The sequence below is a fragment of the Gossypium raimondii genome, chromosome 6 (genome assembly GCF_025698545.1).
Source record: "Gossypium raimondii isolate GPD5lz chromosome 6, ASM2569854v1, whole genome shotgun sequence".
NCBI classification, from domain to species: Eukaryota; Viridiplantae; Streptophyta; class Magnoliopsida; order Malvales; family Malvaceae; genus Gossypium; species Gossypium raimondii.
In genome coordinates, this window is record NC_068570.1 from 57,982,975 (window position 1) to 58,009,116 (window position 26,142).

The 26,142-nt window shown below is 32.9% G+C and overlaps 1 protein-coding gene and 1 pseudogene across 4 annotated transcripts in view; both read right to left on the reverse strand.

Annotated features, from left to right (window-relative positions):
• Positions 1 to 1,042: 1,042 nt before the first annotated feature.
• Positions 1,043 to 15,746, reverse strand: LOC128041781 (beta-amyrin synthase-like; annotated as a pseudogene).
• Positions 15,747 to 16,372: 626 nt separating this feature from the next.
• LOC105772660 (lupeol synthase) overlaps positions 16,373 to 26,142 on the reverse strand; it is a 70,056-nt gene continuing 60,286 nt past the window's right edge. For 2 of the 4 annotated variants that reach the window (XM_052632710.1, XM_052632714.1), the window contains one exon: positions 20,414 to 20,596. In XM_052632710.1, coding sequence (XP_052488670.1) covers positions 20,429 to 20,596 — 168 coding nt within the window. In that variant the 3' untranslated portion in view covers positions 20,414 to 20,428. Of the gene's footprint in view, positions 16,735 to 20,413; positions 20,597 to 21,152; positions 21,234 to 26,142 lie in introns of those variants that run through there. The other 2 variants (XM_052632716.1, XM_052632715.1) reach the window with 2 other exon arrangements.

Sequence of the window (26,142 nt, forward strand, 5' to 3'; positions counted from 1 at the left end):
ACCAAAAATGCAACACCATGATCAAACCATTGAAAATTGTATTCTAGCCCCACTATCATCAAACCAACCTAATGATGAACATCGGTCAACTAAGAAACTACTTCCAAGAGCCCCATGAAATCTACCACATTAATGATGCACAAAAAGCCAAGTCTGAAATAATTTAACCTCCTCATCATCATCTCAGAACCCAATTTTACAAAAACTATCACTGTCCTTTATCATAATAAGGACCTCCGAGAACTGTTCTCAATATATCTGGTACTACCTTTACATTGGAAAATATCATATATATGCCATAACATTATTAGAAAGTATAAACTAAAACTAAAACCACTATAGATTTTAGAGAAAAATGATGTTTTCCTTTTTTTAGTTTGAGGTCCCTAGAGTATAATTATAAATTCTTATTTAGATTCGATCGGAAAGTAGTGAGATACAAAAATATTGGATATTAGGGTTGTTACATACTTAAATGTCTTTTCACTAATTTCAAATTTTGTTTTGATAATGTCTATGTTTTCATAATCAAATTATAATTTTTTTCCAATGTAGTCAAAACTTATGCAAGCAAAAGTCCCTGTTAAAAATATCATATACCACAGTCCATACTTAAATAAAAATTACAATCCCAAATAAAATTACTAAAATAAATAGAGTAATTAAAATAAACTTTGTTGCCACTAACCCGAAATAATATCTCTGTATGTAGAATCTAAGCCTATTCTTGAAGGTTATCCGTAAGTAGTAAACTAGGGGGTGAGCTTAAAAAGCCCAATGTGAATCTAAAAAATATAAGCATTTAATAAATCAAATAGACATACAATTATTAAATAGTTCAACCAATTTGTCACGACACAACTACATATGAATATGGCATGCTAAATGATTCAATCCAATAATCCTACTCATTCATCTGCTACACACCATGAGTTCCCCAAAACTCGTCATCTGAATTCCAAATAGTAAGGGCTTAATCCCGTTGTGGTTAAAACCACCAATAACAGTATGCTGATAAAACTGCAGGTAAAAATGCCATAAATCACCCAATCTCTTCAAATCTCCGGTGCAGTGCACTAACAATAGTATTGAGGACTTCAAATGTCGTTAGATCTCCACGGAACTCCTCTGTCAACCACAAATATCCACCCCATGCAGATGTGTTATGACATACAATCGATAAGCAAATCATGCTGATGCGGAACCCCGGATCTAGACACAAGAGAAACACAAATTAGAAATAAAAACGAGAATAAATAAAAGTAGTTAAATAATAATAATAATAAAAGGATAGATTTGCCTTATGGAACCCTTGGTTAACTTGCAACCAAAAACGCCAATGATTGAGCGGCTCCCTACGAAACCCCTAGAAGAAGAACCTCTAGAAACACCAATGAACGGGAAAGAAATTTGAATATTTGTAACTCCAAAATACTCTCGAAAGTAACAAACTCCAAACTAAATAGCAAGAGAAGAATCACTCTACTCTCAAAAATTTGCCTCACACAAATTTGGAAGAAAACAAATACTCTCTTTTTTATATATCCTCTAATGTGTAGAAAACAAGCCTATTTATAGGCAAATTACAAGAGTAATTGAATCCTAATAAAAACTCTTTAAGGAGTAATTGACTTTAAAATTATCTAAGAAAATAAATAAATAATAACCTAACAAATAAAATTACTTAACTCATAAATGATGTGTCCCAACCAATGAGAATAAAGTAAATAATAACAATAAGATACATAAAAGATTAATCCACCAATTTATGGGCTTTCACTATTCCAAGATTGGTCCAGTGAATTGCATTCCTGTATTTGTCAATGTCACGAACATGATGAATTAAATTTGTAGCAACAAAGTCTTGGACAAAAGCATTCATCTTTGATTTTAATTGTCGTGCCTTGCTTCGAGTGATTGGACCACTAGGAAAAATAACCCCTTGAGTGTCACCTCATTGGCTCGTATCATTCTCCCCCTCTTCAAGAAGATTCGTCCTCGAATCTAAACCTACATCAAATTCAAAAGGAGAAAGATCAGAAACATTGAAAGTAGCACTAACACTATACTCACCAGGAAGATCAATGCGATAAGCATTGTCATTTATTTTCTCGAGTACTTGGAATGGTCTATCTCCTCGTGCATCAAGTTTTTTCTTTCTCTTAGAAGGAAATCATTCTTTCCTCATATGCACCCATACCCAATCTCCAGGTTCAAACAAGACTTGTTTTCGCCCTTTATTAGCTCGATGTGCATTGGACTCATTCTTTTTCTCAATGGCTTTACGAGCCTTCTCATGGATCTCTTTCACTAAATCAGCTTTCCTTTCACCATCTAAATTAGCAATGTCATTCAAAGGTAAAAGAAGCAAATCTAAAACAGTAAGTGGATTAAAGCCATATACAATCTCAAAAGGAGTAAAACCTGTGGAAGAATGAACAGAACAATTATAAGCAAACTCAACATAGGGTATCCATTCTTCCCAAGATTTAACATTCTTACCTATTATGGCTCTAAGCAAAGATCCCAAAACTCAATTTACCACCTCGGTTTGACCATCAGTTTGAGGGTGGCATGTAGTAGAGTAAAGTAGTTTAATACCTAACTTACCCTATAACACCTTCCAAAAGTGACTAAGAAATTTTGCATCTCTATCGGAAATGATAGTCCCTGGGATTCCATGTAATCTCACAACTTCACGGAAAAATAGATCGGCAACATGGGTTGCATCATCAGTCTTATGGCATGGAATGAAATGAGCCATTTTAGAAAATCGATCTACAACCACAAAGATGCTATCTCGTCCACGCTTTGTCCTTGGTAAACCTATTACAAAATCCATTGAAATGTCAGTCCAAGGTGAACTAGGAACAGGAAGAGGAGTATATAGACCATGAGGCATCACAGTGGATTTAGCTTGTTTACAAGTCATGCAAGTAGAGCAAATTTTCTCAACAAGTTTTCGCATGTTAGGCAATAAAAATGCTCATGTAAAACATCATAAGTCTTAGTGACTCCAAAATGACCCATAAGACCACCATTATAAGCCTCTCGAACCAACAATTCTCGCATTGAACACCTTGGTAAGCATAGTCTATTATTTTGAAAAAGATAGCCATCATGCTTATAAAATTTGTGAAATGCACCATGTTCACATGTGTCATAAATGCTTGCAAAATCAGAATCAGTGGCATATAAATTTTTGAGATACTCAAAACCTAATAACTTAGTATACAAAGTACTAAGTAAAGTGTACCTCCTTGATAGAGCATCAGCCACAATATTATCTTTACCTTTCTTATAACTTATAACATAAGGAAAAGATTCAATGAATTCAACCCACCTCGCATGTCGCTTGTTCAACTTACCTTGTCCCTTTAAGTGCTTAAGTGATTTATGGTCTGTGTGAATCACAAACTCCTTTGGTAAAAGGTAATGTTGCCAAACTTCTAATGCCCTTACCAAGGCATACAACTCTTTATCATAGGTCAAATAGTTCAAATGTGCTCCACCAAGTTTCTCACTAAAGTAGGCTAGTGGTTTATTATCTTGCATGAGGACGGCACCTATACCTACACCAAAAGCATCACATTCAATCTCAAAGGTCTTTTCAAAATTAGGTAAAACAAGAATAGGAGCAGTACACAATTTATCTTTAAGTTCATTAAATGCTAATTCTTGCTTATCTGTCCAATGAAAAGATAAATCATTTTTAATAAGTGCAGTCAAAGGCGAAGTAATTGTGGAAAAGTTACGAACAAACCTACGGTAGAAACCAGCTAACCCAAGGAAAGACCTTACCTCAGAAACAGTTTTAGGGATATGCCATTCTTTAATTGCCTTTACCTTCTCCTCATTCACATGGATTCCTGTAGAACTTATCACAAAACCCAAAAAACAAGCTTATCCATAAAAAAGGTGCATTTTTCAAGATTAGCAAAGAGTCGTTCATGCCTTAACACATCCAGTACTAATTTAACATGCCCAACATGATCATTCAAAGTTTTGCTATAAATCAGTATGTCATCAAAATACACAACAACAAATTTTCCTAAAAAATGTCTAAGTATGTGGTTCATTAATCTCATGAATGTGCTAGGAGCATTAGTTAAGCCAAATGGCATGACTAACCACTCATACAGGCCATACTTAGTCTTAAAAGCAATTTTCCATTCATCACCTTGTTTCATTCTTATTTGATGGTAACCACTTTTTAAGTCAATTTTAGAGAAAATGCATGCACTATTAAGCTCATCCAACATATCATCTAATCGAGGAATTGGATATCGATACTTTACCGTAATCTTGTTGACAGCACGACAATCAACACACATTCTCCAAGAACCATCTTTTTTTGGGACGAGAAGTACAGGAACCGCACAAGGACTTAGACTATCGCGAATCAATCCTTTCTCTAAGAGATCTTCAACTTGCCTTTGCAACTCCTTAGTTTCTTTAGGATTGCTTCGATAGACTGGTCTATTTGGAATACTCGACCCAGGCACAAAGTCAATTTGATGTTCAATCCCTCGTAAAGAAGGTAATCTCTTAGGCATTTCAGAAGGAAATACATCCTCAAAATCCTGCAAAAGATCAACAAAACAACTAGGCAAATGTGTATTAGGGTTAGTCAAAACAAAGTTTTCCCTAAACCTAATAATTACAAATGTTTGTTTTGTACAAAGAGCAAATTTGATATCTCGAAACCTAGCGAATAAACTCACTCTCTCATCTCGTGACTTGTGTGTGCAATCACTCACCAATGTTGGGCCTTTAAGTTGGCTTTTAACACTAAGGGTCTCTTTACTCTCTGCCTTTTTCAATGATTTGACCTCACTTCCCTTACCCATCTCACTAGCAAGTTTGAGTTGATCATTGTAGACTTCTTGAGGAGGAAGTGGAGCTAAAGTAAACTTCTTTCCAAGGAACACAAAGGTATATTGGTTAAGGAAACCATCATGATTTACTCGTCGGTCAAACTGCCATGGCCGTCCAAGTAATATATGCCCAGCTTGTATTAGAACAACATCGCACAAAACTTTATTAGAGTATCTACCAATGGAAAATGAAACTAAGCATTGTTTAGATACTTTTACCTCCCCACTATCATTCAGCCATTGCAAGCAGTATGGCCTTGGATGCTTCACACAAGGTAGGCCAAGTTTCTCAACAAGGGAAGAACTTACCACATTGGTGCAACTTCCACTATCGATGATCAATGAACTAGGTTGTCCACCAATCAAACATCTCGTGTGGAAAATGTTATCTCTTTGTTCGCGCCCTTCCTCTTTAAATTGGACATTTAAAGCCCTTCGAGCAACAAGTGCTTTCTCACCATACTTCAAGTATTTTTCATACTCATCATGAGTATGCACATCATTAGCATCTTCCAAAGGAGGCATCTCATCTTTGTTATTGGACTCAAAATCAACCTCGCCATCTTCTCGAATCACCAATGACTTTTTATTAGGGCATTCTTGAGCATAGTGACCCCTTCCTTGGCATTTGAAGTAGGTAATATCTTTTGGCTGCTTAATGGCACTAGGAGAAGTAGAAGAAGAAGATGGAGCTCGATTAGTAGAAGTAGAACCTTTAAATGAATTAGGCATACATCTATCTTTGGAGTAAGTTCTAGGCTCATTTGGCTTGAACCGTGCATCTCTCTCATTCTACAATCTATCATCTTGTTTTTGCCAATTTCCTCTCCAAGCAGGATTAGAAACTGAACTAGCACCCATCGGTGTCCCTTTCTTTCATAATTACTTTTTAATGGTGAGTGCGGTTTGAAGCATCTCTTCAACATCCATGTAGTGTTGTAACTCAACTCGATTTGCAATCTCAGGCTTTAGGCCGGTAAGGAATCTAGCCATAGTCACCTCAGCCTCTTCAACAATATTAGCTCTAATCTGAATAGTCTCCATCTCTTTGTAGTAGTCATCCACAGATCTATCTCCTTGAACAAGATGTTGGAGTCTTTGATGGAGTTCTCGAGAATAGTATGGTGGAACAAACCGTTTTCGCAAGATGCGCTTCATTTCAACCCAAGTAGTAACAAAGTTGCTCTCTATAAAGAATCTCGCTTTTACATAATTGATTCCACCATGTTAGTGCATAATTAATGAACTCAATGACAGATATGTTACCTTTTTCTCATCAGAGTAATTGTAACAAGCAAAGACTGCTTCCATCTTTTCCTCCCAATCAAGGTAAGCATCAGGATCATTCTTCCCTAAAAAAGAAGGAAATTTTGGTTTGGGGGTGTCATTGTTTCGCTCCAATCTTTCTCTAGGTACATACTCGGACTCAAAGTCATCATCAAAAACATGGTCCTCCCTTCGTTTAAAAGTTCGATCTCGTGAATTTGATCGGCTTATAAAGCCTTCGTTCAACTTCTTGTAATTATCGGCAATGTATCTCTCTTGAGTTGTAAGTTTTGTATCAAGATACTCCCTTTGCTCTTGTAACATCTGGGTCATGCGATGTTCGAATTGAGTTTACAACTTTTTCATCTCTTTTTGTAACAACTCGACCAAAGGATCGTTCTCTCTTTTTTGCTCATCCTCTTCATTTTTACTAGTTTGGGATCTAGTGATCGACATGGTATCTGTGAAAAAATCACACAAACAGGAACAAGAAAGAAAAAATAATAATAACCTCACTCGTTAGCTCTCAAAAGAATAACTCTCTGAATGATTCAAAACTTGTAAATATGTTTGGAGAGGGTTACTAATCAAGATCAAATAACGGAGGTGCAAACTTCAAAGAAACAATGAAGATCCTAATTGCTTTAAGAGGCCAATAAACTTGACGAGGCAATTTGTAATGGAGGCTACACGGATGAAAGAATTGTGCGTGCTTTTAATATCTGCTAACACAAGAAGAAACAAAGTGTTAGAAAGTGTAAGAGAAATAAAAAACGTAGACCTGCAACGATCCCTAGCTCTAGAGTTAAAGAAAAGCTTTAATAAGAAGAAAACTTAAGAAAACTCTACCCAATTTAAAAAAAAAACAAAACAAAAATCAGAAACGTTCGGTGTCTTAAGATTTTCAAAAAAAAAATTGAAGCTTTAATTATACTTGAGTCAAGAAAAGATGAAGGAAAAGAAATTCAATTTTGGGAAAAAAATAAAAAATAATAACAATAATAGGAAAAGAAGAAACCTACGTATGAAAGGTAGGTAACTTTTTTTTGTGCTTTTTTTGCGCTTTTTGCTTCTTCTTTTTTTCTTTTTCTTTTTGTTGTTTTTTTTAAAGAATAAGAGGAGAATAAACACAAACTTCAAAAAAAAAAAAGAATCGACAAAACCGATGAAAAGTGTTTTTGGTATTTTGACTCGTTTCGGATTTGATTTTAGCTTCAAAAATAACATCGAATAGCTTGAGACTGATACCAACTGATGCGGAACCCCGGATCTAGACACAAGAGAAACACAAATTAGAAATAAAAATGAGAATAAATAAAATTAATTAAATAATAATAATAAAAGGATAGATTTGCCCTATGGAACCCTTGGTTAACTTACAACCAAAAACGCGAATGATTGAGCGGCTCCCTACGAAACCCCTAGAAGAAGAACCTCTAGAAACACCGATGAACGGGAAAGAAATTTGAATATTTGTAACTCTGAAATACCCTCGAAAGTAACAAACTCCAAACTAAATAGCAAGAGAAGAATCACTCTACTCTCAAAAATTTGCCTCACACAAATTTGGAAGAAAACAAACACTCTCTTTTTTATATATCCTCTAATGTGTAGAAAACAAGCCTATTTATAGGCAAATTACAAGAGTAATTGAATCCTAATAAAAACTCTTAAAAGAGTAATTGAATCCTAATAAAACTCTTTAAAATTATCTAAGAAAATAAATAAATAATAACCTAACCAATAAAATTACTTAACTCATAAATGATGTGTCCCAACCAATGAGAATTAAGTAAATAATAATGAGATACATAAAAGATTAATCCACCAATTTATGAGCTTTCACTATTCCAAGATTGGTCCAGTGAATTGCATTCCCGTATTTGTCAATGTCACGAACATGATGAATTAAATTTGTAGCAACAAAGTCTTGGACAAAAGCATTCATCTTTGATTTTAATTGTCGTGCCTTACTTCGAGTGATTGGACCACTAGGAAAAACAACCCCTTGAGTGTCACCTCCTTGGCTCGTATCACATGCTTTCAATCACGATTGTCGAAACCTTTTTGGGAATCAACTTTTTATTTTAAAAACAAAGATTGAGTTACCACCAATCCAAGTTTTATGGTAAATAAAAGGAAGAAAACATACTGAAAGCCACAACATACTGAAAGCCAAGTCTTATCCAAGAGCAAATAGTAGTGACACCCCCACGATCGAGAATCCACTTTCGAGCTCTCTTGCAAGCATTATTAAGGCCACCATCAGGTCCTACTCCCAGTAAATGCATACAAATGTAGTTAAGAGCTATGCAAAACATTGTACTCTGACCCCTATGTATAATCCCCATCCTTCATCCTCGTTCTGCCATGCCAAAACAAACTTTCTTTTTTTTTTATTATCAATCCACCATTCAATACATATATATTTATATTTATATTTATTACTTGATGATAGTAAATATAATGGAGAATTTTTTTACGATGCTCTGGAGAGAATATAGTATTGAGATGACTTGTGATACATAGAGATATGACCAAAGGAGGAAAACAAAGCATGAAGCCAGAATTCTCAGCTGGCCAATGGCCATGTTTTGATTATAGAGCTGAAAACAAGTGGACACTTCTCTTCACTACTGCAGTTGTAACTTCATATGTCACTTCTTCACCATCCTCTATCTTTGGTTGGGGAATGGTTTGTTGCATCTTCTTCTCTCTTAGAAACTGCATTCATCAAATATATAAATAATGATAAATAAGTTGTTAGAATTAAGTGACCCGAATCCTTATTTAAATAAAATACAGTGGTAAAATAAAAAAAAGTAAAATCCCTATAGAACTATACTTCTTTTATTTTATTTTAGAATAAGGTTTTTTAAACCTTATTAAACTCCATCTATTTGATATTGATTAGAACAAGGTGTTTCAATCTTACTACACTCTTATTAGAATATGGTTTCACAAGCTTATAAAAAGACATAGTCTACTCCTCTTATAATCATTCGAATTCGACATAGTGAATTATCTTCTCCCTGCCCGTGGTTTTTTCCCGAAAGGGTTTTCACGTAAAATCTGTGTGTTCTTTATTTCTCTCTCTCTCCTTTTCTTTACGATATATTGTCATTATCGATATTTTATTTTTACAAATTGGTATCAGAGCTTTTGGGTTATTCATCTCAATCACGGTAATGGTGTCTTTGAAGTATGAAATTCTGCTGTTGGATTACAACACCTGATTCGCGTTGTGGCAGATAAAGATGCAGGCAATTCTTGCACAGATAGACTTAGAAGGGTAGATAAGATGCCTTCAATGTTAACTTAGTTGCATCTGCATTTGTCTAATGAAATTTTGCAAGATGTGATGAAGGAAAAGACCGCCACTGGATTATGGACGAGGTTGGAACAAATATGTATGTCGAAAACTCTAACTAGCAAGCTGCATATGAAACAACGTCTTTATACTCATTGTTTGGAGGAATGTGCATCTGTGCACGAACACTTAACAATGTTTAAAAAGATTCTCTTAAACTTGGGGGCCATAGAGATTTAGTATGATAAAGAAGATCTAGGGTTGATTCTACTTTGTTCGTTGCCCCCGTCTTATTCAACCTTTAGAGATACGATTTTATATAGCCACGAGTCTCTCACAATTGATGAGATTTATGATTCTTTAACCTCGTATGATAAGATGAAGCATCTTGTGGTTAAAACCGACTCTCAGAGAGAGGGTCTCATTATTTGTGAAAGACAAGATCGGAATGCTGATGATGATCGTGAAAGGACATAGGAACGGAATCCTTGCGGTAAATCTAAGGGTAGATCGAAGTCTTCAAACAGAGGTAAAACTTGTAACTTCTACAAGAAGAAAGGACACATTAAATCTGAGTGTTATAAGCTACAAAAAAGATCAAAAGGGAGGCTACGAATCAAAATAGAAAACAACCAGAAAATTTTGGTAAAGCTGATATTGTAAAAGACTACAGTGATGGTGAATTCTAGTCGCTTCTGTCAATAATTCTAAAGTAAGCGAGGAGTGGATCCTTGATTCAAGCTGCACCTTCCACATGAGTCCCAATCGGGATTGGTTTACAACTTACAAAACAATATCTGAATGTGTAGTTTTGATGGGAAATAATGCTTCATATAGAATTGCAGGTGTTCGAACAGTTAAAGTTAAGATGTTTGATGGAGTTGTTAGGACACTTAAGGACGTACGACATGTTCCAGAATTGAAGATAAATTTAATTTCGTTAAGTACTCTTAATTCAAAATGGTACAAATACACAGTTGAAAGTGGGGTTTTAAAGATTTTCAAAGGTTCTCTCATTGTGATGAAAGGGCAAAGAATGCCAAGTTATATGTTTTGTAGTGTTTTACTGTTACTGGTGATGCAGCTATCGCATCCTCTTCCTTGTTAAATGATGATATTACTAAATTTTAGCATATGCACCTAGGGCTTATGAGTGAGAATGGCATGGAAGAATTAAGCAAAAGAGGACTTCTGTGCGCACTGCTTTTTTGGGAAGCAAAAGAGAGTTCGATTCACCAGAGGAATCCATAACACAAAGGGAACATTAGAGTATATTCATTCTAATTGGTGGGGCCCATCCAGAGTGCCTTCGAGAGGTGGAGCTAATTATATGCTAACTTTTATTTATAATTTTTCTAGAAAAATTTGGGTGTTCTTCCTGAAGCAGAAAAGTGATGTGTTTTCCGCATTTAAGTCTTGGAAAACTATGATTGAAAAACAGATGGGAAAATAAATAAAATATCTCTGCACAGACAATGGCTTAGAGCTCTGTTCTGATGAGTTTAATAAACTGTGCAAGTTAGAAGGGATCATGAGACACTTGACAGTTCGTCATACTCTACAGCAAAACGGCGTTCCAGAACAAATGAACAGAATGATCATGGAGAAGGTTCGATGTATGTTGTCAAATGCCAACTTACCAAAGTCATTTTAGGTCAAAAAATTTCATCGATGTTTTTTATCAACCGATCTCCATCCGTTGCCATTGAGAAAAAAACTCCACAAGAGGTATGGTCTGGTAATCCTGCTAACTATTCTGATTTAAAGCTTTTTGGGTGTTCTGTGTATGCTCATGTTGATAATGGAAAATTGGAACCGAGATTCATTAAATGTGTTTTTCTTGGTTATAAAGCTAGTGTAAAAGGGTATAAGTTATGATGTACTGAAAATAGAAAAGTTGTGATTAGCAAAGCTGTTGTTTTTGATGAAACTGCTATCCTACCTAACTCATATCTTAAAGACTCTTCCAATAAAGAAAATCAAAAGCAGGTGGAGCATCAGATTAATCCAGAATCTACAATAGAGTCGACTCCTCAAGTCAGTACAAAAATTCAAAATAGAGTTGCTTATTCACCACAATACTCTATCGCCAAAAATAGAACTAGAAGAGAAATTAAACCTCCAAAGAAGTATGCCAAGGCTGATCTAGTTGCTTATGCTTTAAATGTGGCTGAAGATATAGATGCAAACCAAGAGCCATCTAATTATTCTGATGCGGTTAGCTGCGAAGACTTAGAAAAGTGGATGTTTGCTATGCAAGAGGAGATGGAATCACTCCATAAAAACAAAACATGGGATCTTGTGAAACTTTCTAAAGGTAAAAAGGTTGTCTGTTGTAAATAGGTGTTTAAAAAGAAATAGGGGACTCTAGGAGTTGAAGAACCCCAATATAAAGCAAGGCTTGTTGCAAAGGGTTACAGTTAGATTCCAGTAGTGGACTTCACAGATGTGTTCTCCCCAGTTGTGAAGCATAGTTTGATTCGAGCTTTGCTTGGTATTGTGGCCATGCATGGTTTGGAGCTTGAGCAGTTAGATGTAAAAACTATATTTTTGGAGAGAACTTGAGGAGGATATTTACATGAAACAACCAGAGGGTTTTACAATCTTAGAAAAAGAGGACTATGTTTGCTTGCTAAAAAGTCCATTTACGGTTTGAAACAGTTACCAAGACAGTGGTACAAGAGGTTTGATTCCTTTATGACTTCTCATGATTTTAAAAGAAGTAGCTTTGACAGTTGTGTTTACTTTAAGAAAAACAGTGATGGTTCTTTTATGTATCTACTCCTTTATGTTGATGACATGTTGATAGCAGCAAAAGATAAAAGAGAGATAAGAAAGGTCAAAGCTCAACTAAGTGAATAATTTGAGATGAAAGATTTGGGACCAGCAAAGAAGATACTTGGTATGGAGATTCTCAAAGATAGAAAAGTAAGTAAATTGTACCTAAGTTAGAAGGGGTACATTGAGAAAGTTCTTTGCAGATTCAATATGCAGAATGCTAAGCCTGTTAGTACTCTTTTAGCAGCCCATTTCAGATTTTCATCGGCTTTGTCTCCACAATCAGATGATGAGATTGAGTACATGTCACATGTTTCATACTCTAGTGCAGTGGGATCTCTCATGTATGCTATGGTTTGTTCACGTCCAAATTTATCATATGTAGTCAGTCCAATTAGTAGATATACGGTGAATCCCGATAAAGAATATTGGAAAGTAGTTCAGTAGATTTTAAGATACTTACGAGGTACTACTAATGTTTGCTTACAGTTTGGAAGAACTAGATATGAAGTCATTGGGTATGTAAATGCTGATTTTGCTGGAGACCTTGATAGAAGAAGACCTCTCACAGGTTATGTCTTTACAATTGGAGGTTGTGCAATCAGTTGGAAAGTTACTTTGCAAACTACAGTTACTTTGTCTACCACTGAAGCTGAGTACATGGCGATTATTGAGGCTTGTAAAGAAGTTATTTGGTTGAAGGGACTCTTTAGTGAACTCAATGAAGACCTTCAAATCAATACAGTATTTTGTGACAGTCAAAGTGTCATCTTCCCTACAAAAGATCAAATGTTTCATGAGAGAACAAAACACATTGATGTTCGATATCATTTTGTTTGTAATATTATTGCTCGTGGTGATATTGTTGTGAGCAAAATTAGTACTCATGAAAATCCTGTAGATATAATGGCTAAGTCACTTCCTATAATCAAGTTTGAGCATTGCTTAGACTTGATTGGTGTTCATTGTTGAAGTTAAACCCTTAAAAGGTTTTATGGAAAAGGTGGAGAACTTGTTTGTTGAGAGTTCACGATGAAGAACTTGTTCATTGAGAATTCGTGTCCAGGTGGAGACTGTTAGAATTAAGTGACCCGAATCCTTATTTTTATTCCTTATTTAAATAAAATACAGTGGTAAAATAAAATAAAAGTAAAATTCCTATAGAACTATACTTCTTTCATTTTATTTTAGTTAAACCCTTAAAAGGTTTTATGGAAGAGGTGGAGAACTTGTTTGTTGAGAGTTCATGATGAAGAACTTGTTCATTGAGAATTCGTGTCAAGGTGGAGACTGTTAGAATTAAGTGACCCGAATCCTTATTTGTATTCCTTATTTAAATAAAATACAGTGGTAAAATAAAATAAAAGTAAAATTCCTATAGAACTATACTTCTTTCATTTTATTTTAGAATAAGGTTTTTTAAACATTATTAAACTCCATCTATTTGATATTGATTAGAATAAGGTGTTTCAATCTTACTACACTCCTATTAGAATATGGTTTTACAAGCCTATAAATAGACATAGTCTATTCCTCTTGTAATCATTCGAATTTGACATAGTGAATTATCTTCTCCTCTACCCGTGGTTTTTCTCGAAAGGGTTTACACGTAAAATCTGTGTGTTCTTTATTTCTCTCTCTCTTTTTTCTTTGCGATACATTGTTATTACCGATATTTTATTTTTACAGAAGTCTGTTTAATTATTTTATATTATAAAATGTTACATTCAGGAAAATGATGTACCTGCATTTGCCAGAGGAGATCAGAACTGGGTTGAACATTATACCGATTGTTGTAGAAATTAAGACGAGCTTCTTTAACCTTAGCTCGTTCTTCAGCTATGCCTGCATTTGGATCGAACTCCCACGTTTGCCTCTCCAGAAAATTGTTGGTACTATAAAGGTAGGATCATTGCCACCTTCCCCTATTTTAAGCCTCCATATTTTCTTCCTTAAATTTTCATGAACAAAGTCATCATCATATACAAACTTTGCACCAATAGCATTAGTTGCTATTAATAAGTGAAAGATAATATTTAAGGGGGAGGGGTAGACGGTAGCGTGTGTAAAGACATTAGTTCGAAAATTGGGTTTTGGCAAAAAATTAGACCCATTTAAAATATGGTCTGAGCTCGGGCTTAAACATTCAAGGCATGAGTCCGGTTAGATCCATTTTTTAAGTTTATAATATAATATAATATTTTATTTTATTTTATTTTAATATATTATATAATATATAACACATAAGAATTAGATCTATATTAATATATAACACTACTATAATGTAAGCATTAAAATATTAAGATAATTATATATAAAATTTTCATAAATAAAAATATTATATTATTAAATATTAAATAAAATTTTAATATTTTTAAAATAATATTTGGGGCTTGAATGGGATTCAGTTATTTATTTGCAAAATATTTGTCAACTTGGGCAAAATTTAGGCCCATATTTTTGGTCGAACTGGCTTGTGAAAGCTAAAATTGTGTTAATATTAAGTCCAACCCGACCCGTAACACCTCTAGGGGAAGGACTTTGAAAATCCAAATAAATAAATAGCTAAGGACTTCTTGTGAGAATAATCATTTTCATAGTAAAATCATAACTTGAAATAAATTTTTATAAAGAAAATATTATTATTGATAGAAACAGTGAATAATAATTATATAAAGACATAGTACATAGTACAAATGATAAATAATACACTGCAAACTTATGCACAAATGATATGAAAAATAATTCCAAAAGATGAGAAAGACAAACTGGCGCGCGGTACTCACAACACTAGAAGCATTCACAAACAAACCAAAAATGCAAGACCTCGATCAAAACATTGAAAATTGTATTCCAGCCCCACTATCATCAAGCCAACCTGATGATGAACTTTGATCAATAAGAAACTACTTCCAAGAGCCCCCAAGAAACCTACCACATCAGTGATGTAGAAAAAATCAAGTCTCAAATAGTCTATCATGTTCATCATCATCTCGGAACCCAATTTTACAACAACCATCACTATCATTTATTGCGATAAGGACCTGTGAGAATTGTTCCCAATATATCTAATGCTACCCTTACATTGAAAATATCATATATATATATATATATATATATATTAGAAAGCTATTAGAAATTATAAACTAAAACCATGATGAGTTTTAGAAAGAAAAAGAAGAAGAAGGTGTTTTTGATAATTTGAGGTTCGTAAAGTATAGCTATAAAATTATATATAGATTTGAGCGGAGTGTAGTAAAATACAGGAATTTTGTATATTAGGGTTTTAAGAGACGTAAATAAAAAAATGCATTCTATTTTGCTTTGATAATGTTTATGTTCGAGTATGTGAAATAATTAGTACTATTTCTATAATTAAATTACCGCATAGCTAATGCAATGAACTGGATTTCAAGGATATTAAAAAGTTCGATTTTTAAGTTGAAATTAATAATTGCGTGTTCAATCCGTAATTAGGGATCATTGCCACCTTCCCCTATCTTAAGCCTCCACATTTTCTTCCTATTCATAAACAAAGCCCTCATCTTATAGACTTTACTCCACAACCACTAGTTGCCATTAGTACATGAAAGATAAAATATAAGACTTTACACCACAATCACTAATTGTCATTATTAAATATGATTATTAAATATGAAAGATAAATTTTAAGGGGAGGGTATATACTAGGCTGCCTAAAGGTTGGTTTGAAATTTGATAGAATTTAAGTAAAAAATATTAAGTTTATTTAAATATGGTCTGAGTTCGGGTTTGAACATTGAAGGCTTGAGCTCGAGTCAATCCTTAAATTACACAATTTTTTTACTTAGTACCTTAATCCGTAGAAATCCCTAAATTATGCTAATTTTTTTTAGCATAAAAGTAATTGACTCTAGGTTGATTAATTAAAATTTCTTTCTAATTAAAACCCTATTATCACATTAACTCATGTTATGGATTTCCCTATTAGATTTGGCTCTAATTCGGTAGATTTATGTCATCCTATTTCTAAGATTGCATGCAACTCCACTCAACTATACAAGATCTACTCTTAAACAGGGTCTATTCAATCACTGATTTAAGCGCATGAAATATAGATTAATAATCTAGAAATATCAAACCAAGAATTAAACACACATAATTTAGAACAAGAAACTAAATATTTATTGCGTGAAATAAAAATCAAACGACAGAATCCATCATAGGGTTCATCTCCCCTAATTATTTAGAAAATTAGTTCATGCTTGAAAATAGAAACATCCAAGATTTAGTATAACCAAAAGAAATAAAGAAACTCATGATAACTTCCTTAAAAATCAATTGGGAATCTTCAATCTTGACGGAAATCTGCTTCAAAATTGGCTTCAATGGTGTTTTCCAAGTTGTTTTCTTAAATATTCTATGACAATTCACTCCTATCTTGCCGTGTGGAATGTTCAGCCTATGTGGCTCCTGTAGCTTGATCTGACACTCCGAATTTTGTTTGTTTTACTCTCAAGTGCTCTATTAAGCATTAAAACATGAATTTAAGTGATTATAAGTATAAAATTCACAATTAACATCAAATAATCACTCAAAAATGCATTTAAGTGATTATGAGTATAAAATTCACAATTAACATCAAATAATCACTCAAAACGCATTAAAAATGAAGTTAAAACATGTTAGCACTTATCATGATGTTATCAAACTTTTTTAAATGAAATAGAGTAAAAATTTCAAAATGCTAATACTTTTAAATTATCTATAAACTAATTTAATTATTTTCACAAAAATATAATTAAAATCATTTTTATTATATTGTATTAATTAATAAAATTTCATAAAATTTTGTTAATTAATTGATGTATTTTCAATTAGATATTAACTTATAATTAGTTTTCAGTTTAAACATATACGAGTAAATATTTGGTAAACGGAAATTTTTAACTTCTCAAGTGGGATCCCAAATCTTTACCAAGAAAAGGTAAGTAAATCTCGTTCTGATGCTTAGATCCCGAATATTTGTAGAATTCCTATCCAATGTTAATCTTACGTTCGATTAATCAATCTTTTACGATTCTTGCAAAAAAAATTAGGCTTATTTAAATATGGTCTGAGTTTAGGCTTGAACATTTAAGGCTTGAGCCCGACTCAATCCGTTTTTTAAGTTTGTAATATTTCACATTATACTTTTTTATATATTATTTAATTTATAAAACATACGAATTAAATATATATTAATATAGAATACTACTATAAAGTAAACATTTAAAATATTAAGATAATTATATATAAAATTTTGATAAATAAAATATAAAAAATTATTAAATATTAATTATTAAAAAATAATATGGGCGGGCTTAAATGGCTTGGGCTAGATATTTGAAAAAACATGGGTGGGCTTGGACACATTTTTAGACCTACTTTTGGAATCAAGCCGAGCTTGTGCAAGCACAAAATGTGTTAATATCACTTTTGGGCAAAATATGAATGTAAGCATGAAAGCAGGATACTAAAAGCATGAGACAAAAAATGTAAACATGATTTAAGTTATGGTTGGATTTCATATTAAATTTATCTGTTTATTTTTGTTATAAATGATTACTTTTTTTAATCATGTTAGCACCACTGCACCGTATTGCTCAGCATATAGTTTTGTTGTTTCCGTGCGTATATCTCAAACAAGAACTTAGTAGACTCGAAGTCAAGCATCCAAGTCCTCCCACTCATCTAAGAGGTCACCTCTTTGGTATTTTGTATGTATATAACTGATTTGGGTCATATAGCATTTACCGAGGTTAGTTAGTATGTTGTTAAGTTAATATTTGGTGTTTTTGGCATTATAACCTGCAAAATTTTAAAAGTTAAGTTTTATTCTTTGATTAGTGATTATCTATGTTTATTTATATAAGTTTGAATGTGTTAGTTGATAGGTTAAACCTTAATGCATTGGATACTATAATTTGATGGTGGTTGATTGTTTTTACATGTGTTAATTTGTGATTTAGCATTGACGTAATATTTGGATATGTTTTAGGTACAATTAAATGAGGTTGAATGAATGAAAATGTGCATTTTAGGCTATTTGACCATTAACTATTAAGATAATAAGAGCATGTCTTAAGACCGTTAGATCAAAAACCTACCTTATTATGCATTCAATTGCTTAATTTCTCAAGACATGTCAATTTGGTCTCGAGACAAACTCATGTAGTTCTCAAGACTAGTGGCATTTGTCTTGAGACAAGGGTACTAGTAAACTAGTAAATTTTTCTAACAGGTTGATTAATAAAATAATTCATGGATTACATTAATATACTTTGTATAATGTCCCCATGTGGTTTTTGCAAGCAAAGCAAATATTTGCTCATTGGTTGTCTAATGTTTAAACAAATACTAAGCGGTATTACGTGGTCGGATACAGAAAGACAATTTAGGATCATTTAGTCACGAAGTCATTCTATTATAGTATCGTGACTAAGCTCTCCCTAATGACATACCATTACGAAAGTAACTCGATCATGCTCATCTAATGACCTTGTTAAAAGTGTTTTATCCTCATAGGATATCCTTAATCTTTTTGGGATAAATTTGCTCTCCCAATGTGATCCTATTTTATCTCGTGGTAATCATTACATCTTCTTTCATGAAAAGTCAATTACTATCAAATAGCAATCAAGTCATTCATCACAAAGATGAACAAACCATGGACATGTTTACTTTTCATCTATCATGTAATACTAATGAGAGAATATTATTTTCTCATGTCTTGGACTATGAATTTCACTATTGTGAATGATGCTACATACCACAAAAGTCGTATACCCAATGTACCAGCTTTCAGTTCCTTATCTATTTGAACTTGAGCTTTTACTTACCTAAATTTTCTTTCTATATTCGACCATGTAATACCGCTTAGTATTAGTTAAACATTAGATAACCAGTGAGCTAATATTTGCTTCCATTTTGCTTTACATGAAAAACTATTGAGGACAATATATAAAAGGTATTAATGTAATTTATGAATAATTTTATTAAACCAATCTGTTCGAATCCGATAGGCATTCCATAGGGTTTGTCATGTTGGTGGGAGCTTTAGTGCTGAGCGCAAATTATCATTTGATAGTTCTTTAATACCCTAGCGGTCGAGAACATATCACTAGCTCAAATACCCTAGGAGTAGGAGCGGTATACTAGTGTGGTTGTGGTTATCGGTGCATTTATGCCCGCCCAACTCTTGTGCATATTCTAGTATGTTCGACTTAATTATGTGTCATTTTATTATGCTTTATGGGTTAATTTAATAATGCGTTGAATTTAAATTATGTTAGCACCAGTGAGTTTTCAATGCTTAGTATGTGAATATGTTTGTTTTTGTGCGTAGGTGAAGGTAGACTTTGAGTGGCATGTTAGAGTCGAGAGCATTTTCAGCGAGTTCATTTTAATTTGATTTGAAGGTGATTGGCTTCCAGCCTCGAAAAATCCTCTCGTCGCGACTACTCTCCGAAGAGGTAAACGACTGGTCATGAATTGTGTTCCATTCACATGGGTGAAGATCAATCCTCCTACCTCCTGGTTAAATGCTTGTTATTTTGTCTTGGTATAGGTGTTTCATGATGATGTACAAGTGTATTTGTATGATTTGTTTTTGCAATGAAAGAATGAATTGTTTGATGGCCAAAAAAAAGGTTAGGTTGTAATTAAAAATAAAAAATAAAATTTGACACAGAACAATTTCTTAATTACAATTAAAAAAGTTCCTATACAATGGATAGTGTAGCATACAATTCTTAAAGAAAGATCCACCGAGTCCCTGCCATTTGATCCAAAAATTACATCATCACAAAAATATTATAATATATATATATATCCTTCTCCGGTAAAAGTATTATGAAAATATTTGTATTAGGAGTTAAATTATATTTTACTCTATTATTTAAAAATAGACAAATTAATTCTTATATACTAGATTAAAGAACAAATTGTTCCTTTTTGTTAAAATTTTCATCTAATTCTACCGTTAAAAACTTATGTGACTGATAGAATAACTAGACAAATATGGCACGTCACATGTATCTCATTCTAATGTACAGGACCAGATTTAAAAATAGAAATAGATGGAATTTTTAACAAAAAATTATTTTGCTCTTTGATCTAACATATAGAGACTAACTTATCCATTTTTTGAATAAAAAGATAAAATATAATCTGATTCTTAATAAATAGCATAATTAGTACTTTTACCCTTTTCCTTTCCCTTTTCTCTTAATGATGCATGTATATACATAAAGAAACTTACCTGCTGGGGAAAATCACCATTTGGTAACTGAGAATTTATCAACAATTTTGCAGCTCGATGCAAAGGTGTAGGATCCCTCTCAGCCTATTTAGTAACATACGGATATATGTATTGTGATAAAGAAAATCAACATAGCAATAAATTTAAGTATAGAATATATATATAGTTTTGGAATAATGCAAAATTTTACCTTCAAACGTTAATTTGTTAACAATATTGACATGGTAGTTCACATGTATTTCGCGTTAACATAACATTATTTATCTTATATGTCACGTCAACTAATAATTTAAAATTTATAAAAATATTTGAAAAGATAAAAATTCTAAATTCAAAAAGTATATAAAAGTTCATTTTCTTTTAAATAGCATGGAGTATATGCGGATTGTAATGCTAGTTTTCATGTTTAAGAATTTAATATTTTAGTTAATTTTTCGTTAAAAAATAACAATTTAATTTTTTGAAATGTTGATGGTCAAATTTGACTTTTATTTTAAAAGATTGAGGCTAAATTTAATTAAATAATAATAACCAAATTAAAAATAATGTAAAGATTAAGGACTAAACTCGGTGTTAAGCCTTTCTTTATTTGGGCATATTAGGATTATAAGATAAATAGACAATTGAAAGTAAAGCATACCTGACCACTAATAATTAAACCCATCAAAGCCTGTGCAGTATTTACCAAGTTCGATTCTTTTCCTTCAATGGGTGTGTATACCTTTTATCAACAAGGACAAAAAAGTATTTATATAATTAAAAAATATATATATATATATATATATATGAAAGTAAAAATATATTGTTGGTCCCTATATTTTGACAAAATTTGAGGTTTAGTCTCTGTATTTAAATGCGACAAATTAAATCTCAATTTTTTATTTAAAATTTCGGTCTAGTTAAGTCAAAAAATATTTCAGTCTAATCATTAAAATCACAAGTATTTTCTATCAAAATTTGTCAACTCGAAATTTTGATTAGTCTATCCTCAATGATATGGCATATGGTTTACAGAAAATAAACATGTTAAATTGACAAATTTTGGTATAAATTGGCAATAACGATAATTATTGGAGTAGGATTTTAAATTGTAAAAGTAAGAGGATGAAATGTCAAATTTTATACAAAAGGAAGTCAGAAGATTTTTAGGAAGGTTGAATTACATTGCTCGATTCATTGCTCAACTTACCAATCAGTGTGATCCAATTTTTCGACTCCTTCGAAAATATAATCCAGGAAAATGGAACGAGGAGTGCCAAGTGGCCTTTGATAAGATAAAACGGTATTTGTCTAATCCTCCTGTGCTAGTACCGCCGACCCCTGGAAAACCCTTAATATTGTACCTGACCGTGTTTGAGAACTCAATGGGTTGCATACTGGGACAACATGATGGGTCAGAGAAAAGAGAAAAGGCAATTTACTACCTCAGCAAAAAGTTCACAGAATATGAGGCGAAGTACCCTTCAATTGAGAAGTTTTGTTGTGCATTGATTTGGACTGTTCGAAGGCTCAGACAATACATGTTGTATCATACGACATGGTTAATTTCAAAACTGGATCCAATAAAGTACATGATGGAGTCACTTGCACTCTCAGGAAGAATGGCACGATGGCAGATCTTACTGACTGAGTATAACATCGTGTATGTGAGCCAAAAATCGATAAAGGGAAGCGCGATAGCTGACTTCTTGGCAAGTCAAACAGCGGAAGAATACGAACCTTTGAGATTTGATTTCCCAGATGAAGACTTGATGTGCATTTCAGAAAAAGAGGGTGAGTCATCAAAAAAGAAATCATGGAAGATGAGCTTTGATGGTGCATCGAATGCATTGAGGCATGGGATCGGAGCAGTCTTAGTGTCACCAGAAGGAGATCATTACCCGCTCACTGCCAGATTGAACTTCTTCTGTACCAATAATATAGCAGAGTATGAAGCTTGCATCATGGGACTTCGTGCAGCTATCGAGAGGAAAATTGAAATCTTAGAAGTACACTGGGACTCAGCATTAGTCATTTACCAAATCTGCAGAGATTGAAAAGTGAGGGATTTGAAATTAGTCAAATATCACGATCTCGTTACGAAATCTGGCAGCAACTTGCACACCTACCCCGTGATTTCCGGCCACCGGCCTAAGGCATGGCCTCCCTCTCCCCTAGCCACCTAATCCCTGCAAAAAGGACACGAAAATCAGATATAAATTGGGCTTAAAACCCCAAAAATCGGAACCCCCCATCACCAAAAAAAAATTTTCAAAGAAAAAGAAAAAAAAGCTTTGAGAAAGAAAAAGAAAAGGAAAAGAAGAGAGAGGGGAAGAGGGGCCGACCATCGGCGGGCCACCGGAGGAGAAAACGGCGGAAGCAAGCGGCGGTGGCGGCACCTTGGGCTTGAAGAAGAAGAAGAAGAAGAAGAAGAAAGAAAAAAGAAAAATGAATTTTTCTTTTTTAAATCGGGCCGATCCGACCCGACTCGGGTCTGACCCGACCCGATCCGGTGACCCAACCCGACCCAGCAGTAGCCCAGCTTAGCAGGCCCAAAGAGAAGCCCAAACAAAGAAAAAAAAGAAGAAAGCAGAAACAAAATCAAGTAGCAGTGTCTGCAAGAAGAGCCCACTTTATGCAAATTTCAAGAGCTGAGCCCACTTTATGCAGCCCAAGAGAAGCAGCCCAACGCAGCAGCCCAAAGACTAGCAAAGAAGCCCACCAAAGATAAGCAAAGCAAGAAGAAAGCCCAGCCCAAAAGAAAAAAAGCCGAAAAAAGAGAGAAGAAAAAAGAAAAAAGAAAAAAAAGAAAAAAAAAGAGAAAAAAAGGAAAAAAGAGGAAAAAAGAGGAAAAAAGGAAAAAAAGAGAAAAATGAAAGAAAAGTTAAATTTGTGTAACCCGTTCGACGAAGCTCGTGTTTCGGGATCTTTTCGGTAATTTCGTTTATTTCACTTTTTAAGTTGAAATTAGTGAATCAAATTATCTGAAATTTTGAATTGGATAATTGTGTGTTGAATCTGTAATTAGGGATCATTGCTACCTTCCCCTATCTTAAGCCTCCACATTTTCTTCCTATTCATGAACAAAGTCCTCATCTTATAAGCTTTACTCCACAACCACTAGTTGCCATTAGTACATGAAAGATAAAATATAAGACTTTACACCTCCATCACTAATTGTCATTATTAAATATGAGTATTAAATATGAAAGATAAATTTTAAGGGGAGGGTATATACTAGGCTGCCTAAAGGTTGGTTTGAAATTTGATAGAATTTAAGTAAAAATATTAGGCTTATTTAAATATGGTCTGAGTTCGGGTTTGAACATTGAAGGCTTGAGCTCGAGTCAATCCCTAAATTACACAATTTCTTTATTTAATACATTAATCCGTAAAAATTCCTAAATTATGCTAATTTCTTTTTTGAGCATAAAAGCAATTGACTCTAGGTTGATTAATTAAAATTTCTTTCTAATTAAAACCCTATTATCGCATTAACTCATGTTATGGATTTCCCTATTAGATTTGACTCTAATTCGGTAGATTTATGTCATCCTATTTCTAGGATTGCATGCAACTCCACTCAACTATACAAGATCTACTCTTAAACAGGGTCTATTCAACCACCGATTTAAGCACATCAAATATAAATTAATAATCTAGAAATATCAAACCAAGAATTAAACACACATAATTTAAAACAAGAAACTAAATATTTATTACGTAAAATAAAAATCAAACGACAGAAATCTCCCCTAGTTATTTAGAAAATTAGTTCATGCTTGAAAATGGAAACATCCATGATTTAGTATAACCAAAAGAAATAAAGAAACTCATGATAACTTCCTTAAAAATCAATTGAGAATCTTCAATCTTGACGGAAATCTGCTTCAAAATTGGCTTCAATGGTGTTTTTCAAGTTGTTTTCTTCAATATTCTATGACGATTCAATCCTATTTTGCCATGTGGAATGGTTCAGCCTATGTGGCTCCTGTAGCTTGATCTGACACTCCGATTTTTGCTTGTTTTACACTCAAGTGCTCCATTAAGCATTAAAACATGAATTTAAGTGATTATGAGTATAAAATTCACAATTAACATCAAATAATCACTCAAAAATGCATTAAAAATGAGGTTAAATCATGTTAGCACTTATCATGATGTTATCAAACTTTTTTTAAAATGAAATAGAGTCAAAAAATTCAAAATGCTAATACTTTTAAATTATTCAGTAGTTTCAATGGCATGTGCTATGCACATGATGTTATCTAATAAACTAATTTAATTATTTTCACAAAAAATATAATTAAAATCATTTTTTTATATTGTATTAATTAATAAAAATTTGATAAAATTTTATTAATTAATTCGATGTAATTTCTATTAGATATTAGCTTATAATTAGTTTTCAGTATAAACATATACGAGTAAATAGTTGGTAAACTGGCGGTGGAAATTTTTAACTTCTCAAGTGGGATCCCAAATCTTTACCAAGAAAAGGTAAGTAAATCTCGTTCTGATCCTTAGATCCCGAATATTTGTAGAATTCTTATCCAATGCTAATCTTACATTCAATTAATCAATCTTTTACGATATGGTCTGAGTTTGGGCTTGAACATTTAAGGCTCGAGCCCGACTCAATCCGTTTTTTAAGTTTGTAATATTTCAAATTATACTTTTTTTATATATTATTTAATTTATAAAACATACGAATTAAATATATATTAATATATAATACTACTATAAAGTAAACATTTAAAAATATTAAGATAATTATATATAAAATTTTGGTAAATAAAAATATATAAATTTATTAAATATTAATTTTTTTTAAAAATAATATGGGCGGACTTAAATGGCTTAGGCTAGATATTTGAAAAAACATGGGTGGGCTTGGACACATTTTTAGACCTACTTTTTGGATCAGGCCGAGCTTGTGCAAGCACAAAATGTGTTAATATCATTTTTGGGCAAAATATGAATGTAAGCATGAAAGTAGGATATTAAAACCATGAGACAAAAAATGTAAACATGATTTAAGTTATGGTTGGATTTCATATTAAATTTATATGTTTATTTTTGTTATAAATGATTACTTTTTTTAATCATGTTAGCACCACTGAACCGTATTGCTCAGCGTATAGTTTTGTTCTTTCCGTGCGTATATCTCAAATAAGAACTTAGTAGACTCGAAGTCAAGCATCCAATTTCTCCCACTCATCTAAGAAGTCACCTCTTTGCTATTTTGTATGTATATAACTGATTTGGGTCATATAGCATTTACCGAGGTTAGTTAGTATGTTTAAGTTAACATTTGATACTTTTGGCATTATAACCTACAAAGTTTTAAAAGTTAAGTTTTATCCTTTGATTATTGATTATCTATGTTTATTTATATAGGTTTGAATGTGTTAGTTGATAGGTTAAACCTTAATGCATTGGATACTATAATTTGATGGTGGTTGATTGTTTTTACATGTGTTAATGTGTGATTTAGCATTGACATAATATTTGGATATGTTTTAGGTACAATTAACTGGGGTTGAATGAATGAAAATGTGCATTTTAGGCCATTTGACCATTAAGTATTAAGATAATAAGAGCATGCCTCAAGACCGTTAGAACAAAAACCTACCTTATTATGCATTTAA